The 4,498-nt window shown below is 42.7% G+C and overlaps 2 protein-coding genes across 2 annotated transcripts; both read right to left on the reverse strand. All coding sequences in view use genetic code 11, as the record gives it.

Annotated features, from left to right (window-relative positions):
- Positions 1-1,635: 1,635 nt before the first annotated feature.
- Positions 1,636-2,374, reverse strand: EGR_10156 (FK506-binding protein; the record flags this gene model as incomplete). Its single annotated transcript, XM_024499405.1, has 2 exons — positions 1,636-1,783; positions 2,136-2,374. The coding sequence occupies 2 exons, from the start codon at positions 2,372-2,374 to the stop codon at positions 1,636-1,638; spliced, it is 387 nt and encodes a 128-aa protein (XP_024346188.1).
- A 1,445-nt stretch (positions 2,375-3,819) lies between these two features.
- EGR_10157 (FK506-binding protein) lies at positions 3,820-4,452 on the reverse strand (the record flags this gene model as incomplete). The annotated part of the gene is made up of 3 exons (XM_024499406.1): positions 3,820-3,967; positions 4,320-4,356; positions 4,425-4,452. 3 exons carry the CDS (start codon positions 4,450-4,452, stop codon positions 3,820-3,822), a joined length of 213 nt encoding a protein of 70 aa, XP_024346189.1.
- Positions 4,453-4,498: the final 46 nt, after the last annotated feature.

Here is a 4,498-nt window from a genome sequence, read left to right on the forward strand (position 1 = left end):
ACCCCCGCCCACGAAATGACTGTGCGCATCGCACAACCTTTTCAATCGTGTACTGTGGCGCCAACTGTAGCGGGAGAAGTTGATTTCTTCTCTTGTGCAAATCCAAGTTTCAGTTTCAGGAGCATCACTTCCGGTTCTTGAAAGTGGATGACAGTCGCCTCTGGAAACTATACTTTGAGGTCACTGGCATGCTTTCGGTGTTTTAAGACCACCATCACAAAGCCTCCTCCCTCTGTCGCAACTTGAAGTGATTGCGCCATAGTCAATCCTTCCAATTCCACCAAATTGAAACCTTTTTACCACCAAGTAACTTTTCCTTGCGATACAAGTTATTCTCCTTACAAGATAGTAAAATTGTGACTTTGTGGCGCATTGAGCTACTATTTTCCCTTCGACCAAATTCTAGTTTTGGAGAGCAAACCCGTTAGTGAAAAAAGGAATTGGCATTTTCGCATGACTTTGAGGTTTGTCTAGCTGTAAAGGAAAATTCCGGGACGAATATATGCTAGCCGCAAACTACACGACTTGCTGCGATTCCACTCTAATTTTCCCGGTTTTTTATGTACTGTGTTAATTGGTTGCCTAACTTTCAGTTTCGGCTAAGATGCAATTTAGGGGTATCGTAATTGTACCTTCGCCGCGATATAAGGATGAGGATTAAATGCCTTGCTCCAAATCCACCTTTACATTTAGGTGCATTACCAATGTGGTTCGATTAACCCTGAAACAGGCTGCGAGAAGGGAAATCGAGTTAACTAAATACGGGGAACGCAAAGCCGTGTTAGCACTATCAAGTAGTCCTATCATAGGACATCTTCACTTCTACACTTGGGAGCCGGTTGTTGAGAGCGTACACGCATGCACGCATCCCCATTGTGGGGTTACCTTCGGTACAAGTAAAGGTGGGTTCAAGCCGATAAAGGGTAGTTGCGCTTGCAACTTGGCAGGATCTGATTGGCTTCTGATCAGCAAAATTGCGATTGGTTATGCACTCCCTTGAGTAAACCAATGGTTATGCAGTCTGTCTCTTGCAGCTTTGTTTTTCCCTCCTGTGTTCGAAACCAATCTTAATGACCGTCATTTTGGGTGGACCAAATCATTCTAATGAGTCATACCACTACATACATTTTTTTCGCCTGCCGTTCCTCGCCGAAATACCACAGACCTAGCGCAGCTTGGGTGGAGAAAAACTATCCTATTTCAACAAGCACTGGAAGAATGTGGTGAAAATTTAGGCGTCTACAAGGCCATTCCCATCCATATAAATATCACATTTAAGTATTACACGAACGTGAAGAAATAATTTGTTATTTCAAGTTCATAAGTCGCTAATTCTATTGTCATTTGGTTAGGATAACTGGAGGTAAATTACACGTGGCTGTCCATCATAAAATGGCGTTTTGAAGGATCTTGAACACCACAGGTACGGTTGATGCAAAATCCTTTTATCCTTGATGACCATCTGCGTGCTTGTCAGTAACACTGATTACCGACTCGACAGATTGTTAATGCATTAGCGATCTGACTCCGAAAAAACAATTGCAAGATTTACTTAAAGCAGGAAGTAAGGAGATTTAAATGCAGCCTTTTTGTAAAAACACCATAGATTTGTTAAGGCTCTGGTTTCTTCGTTCCTCAGAACTCCTTCTTCCTCTTGTCAATACGAACCATTTCGATATCGAATTCAAGATCCGAGTCAGGTGGAATGAGATTCCCGTAGCCCCTTTCTCCGTAACCCATCGAACTGGGAATGCGAAGACGACGGCGTTCACCTTCACAAGTACTAGAATTTCACCAAAAAAGGTCAAATAATAGTTAACTTCTCACTCAAGGTACCCAGCATCCATAATCAACTTCCACCATGGGAAAAAATTCATTCATAAAAAACGACAGATCCCTTAGTGGAAAACAGTAGCCTGTGATGGTTACCTCTTGGGCGAGGAACAACCACATTGGTGAGCGGGTGTAATTTAGGAATCAGCTTGAATTTTCCTAAGCTCCGTTAGAGATCAGGTTTTTGTCTCACAAGATTTTACCCACTATGAGCTACTCTAAAGGATCCAAGTAATTGACTGGATCGTATTGTTTAGAAGTGACTAATCAAATTAGAGAAATCTGAGATCTGGCAAACTTACCCAATTAGACCCTCCTCCCATCCGGCAATGACCTGACCTGCACTCACGGTTATCCGAATGGGTTCACCACCGACATTCGAGTCAAACTGCTTCTTAGTCTCGTACAGCCATCCGGTGTATAAGACGTGCACATAATCGCCTTTCTGAACGAATTTGCTGCAGGGCACATAGAGGATTTTCCGGTTCTTGAAAGTGGATGACAGTCGCCTCTGGAAACTATACTTTGAGGTCACTGGCATGCTTTCGGTGTTTTAAGACCACCATCACAAAGCCTCCTCCCTCTGTCGCAACTTGAAGTGATTGCGCCATAGTCAATCCTTCCAATTCCACCAAATTGAAACCTTTTTACCACCAAGTAACTTTTCCTTGCGATACAAGTTATTCTCCTTACAAGATAGTAAAATTGTGACTTTGTGGCGCATTGAGCTACTATTTTCCCTTCGACCAAATTCTAGTTTTGGAGAGCAAACCCGTTAGTGAAAAAAGGAATTGGCATTTTCGCATGACTTTGAGGTTTGTCTAGCTGTAAAGGAAAATTCCGGGACGAATATATGCTAGCCGCAAACTACACGACTTGCTGCGATTCCACTCTAATTTTCCCGGTTTTTTATGTACTGTGTTAATTGGTTGCCTAACTTTCAGTTTCGGCTAAGATGCAATTTAGGGGTATCGTAATTGTACCTTCGCCGCGATATAAGGATGAGGATTAAATGCCTTGCTCCAAATCCACCTTTACATTTAGGTGCATTACCAATGTGGTTCGATTAACCCTGAAACAGGCTGCGAGAAGGGAAATCGAGTTAACTAAATACGGGGAACGCAAAGCCGTGTTAGCACTATCAAGTAGTCCTATCATAGGACATCTTCACTTCTACACTTGGGAGCCGGTTGTTGAGAGCGTACACGCATGCACGCATCCCCATTGTGGGGTTACCTTCGGTACAAGTAAAGGTGGGTTCAAGCCGATAAAGGGTAGTTGCGCTTGCAACTTGGCAGGATCTGATTGGCTTCTGATCAGCAAAATTGCGATTGGTTATGCACTCCCTTGAGTAAACCAATGGTTATGCAGTCTGTCTCTTGCAGCTTTGTTTTTCCCTCCTGTGTTCGAAACCAATCTTAATGACCGTCATTTTGGGTGGACCAAATCATTCTAATGAGTCATACCACTACATACATTTTTTTCGCCTGCCGTTCCTCGCCGAAATACCACAGACCTAGCGCAGCTTGGGTGGAGAAAAACTATCCTATTTCAACAAGCACTGGAAGAATGTGGTGAAAATTTAGGCGTCTACAAGGCCATTCCCATCCATATAAATATCACATTTAAGTATTACACGAACGTGAAGAAATAATTTGTTATTTCAAGTTCATAAGTCGCTAATTCTATTGTCATTTGGTTAGGATAACTGGAGGTAAATTACACGTGGCTGTCCATCATAAAATGGCGTTTTGAAGGATCTTGAACACCACAGGTACGGTTGATGCAAAATCCTTTTATCCTTGATGACCATCTGCGTGCTTGTCAGTAACACTGATTACCGACTCGACAGATTGTTAATGCATTAGCGATCTGACTCCGAAAAAACAATTGCAAGATTTACTTAAAGCAGGAAGTAAGGAGATTTAAATGCAGCCTTTTTGTAAAAACACCATAGATTTGTTAAGGCTCTGGTTTCTTCGTTCCTCAGAACTCCTTCTTCCTCTTGTCAATACGAACCATTTCGATATCGAATTCAAGATCCGAGTCAGGTGGAATGAGATTCCCGTAGCCCCTTTCTCCGTAACCCATCGAACTGGGAATGCGAAGACGACGGCGTTCACCTTCACAAGTACTAGAATTTCACCAAAAAAGGTCAAATAATAGTTAACTTCTCACTCAAGGTACCCAGCATCCATAATCAACTTCCACCATGGGAAAAAATTCATTCATAAAAAACGACAGATCCCTTAGTGGAAAACAGTAGCCTGTGATGGTTACCTCTTGGGCGAGGAACAACCACATTGGTGAGCGGGTGTAATTTAGGAATCAGCTTGAATTTTCCTAAGCTCCGTTAGAGATCAGGTTTTTGTCTCACAAGATTTTACCCACTATGAGCTACTCTAAAGGATCCAAGTAATTGACTGGATCGTATTGTTTAGAAGTGACTAATCAAATTAGAGAAATCTGAGATCTGGCAAACTTACCCAATTAGACCCTCCTCCCATCCGGCAATGACCTGACCTGCACTCACGGTTATCCGAATGGGTTCACCACCGACATTCGAGTCAAACTGCTTCTTAGTCTCGTACAGCCATCCGGTGTATAAGACGTGCACATAATCGCCTTTCTGAACGAATTTGCTGCAGGGCACATAGAGGATTTT

Source organism: Echinococcus granulosus (assembly GCF_000524195.1).
Source record: "Echinococcus granulosus chromosome Unknown EG_S00194, whole genome shotgun sequence".
Lineage (NCBI taxonomy): Eukaryota > Metazoa > Platyhelminthes > Cestoda > Cyclophyllidea > Taeniidae > Echinococcus > Echinococcus granulosus.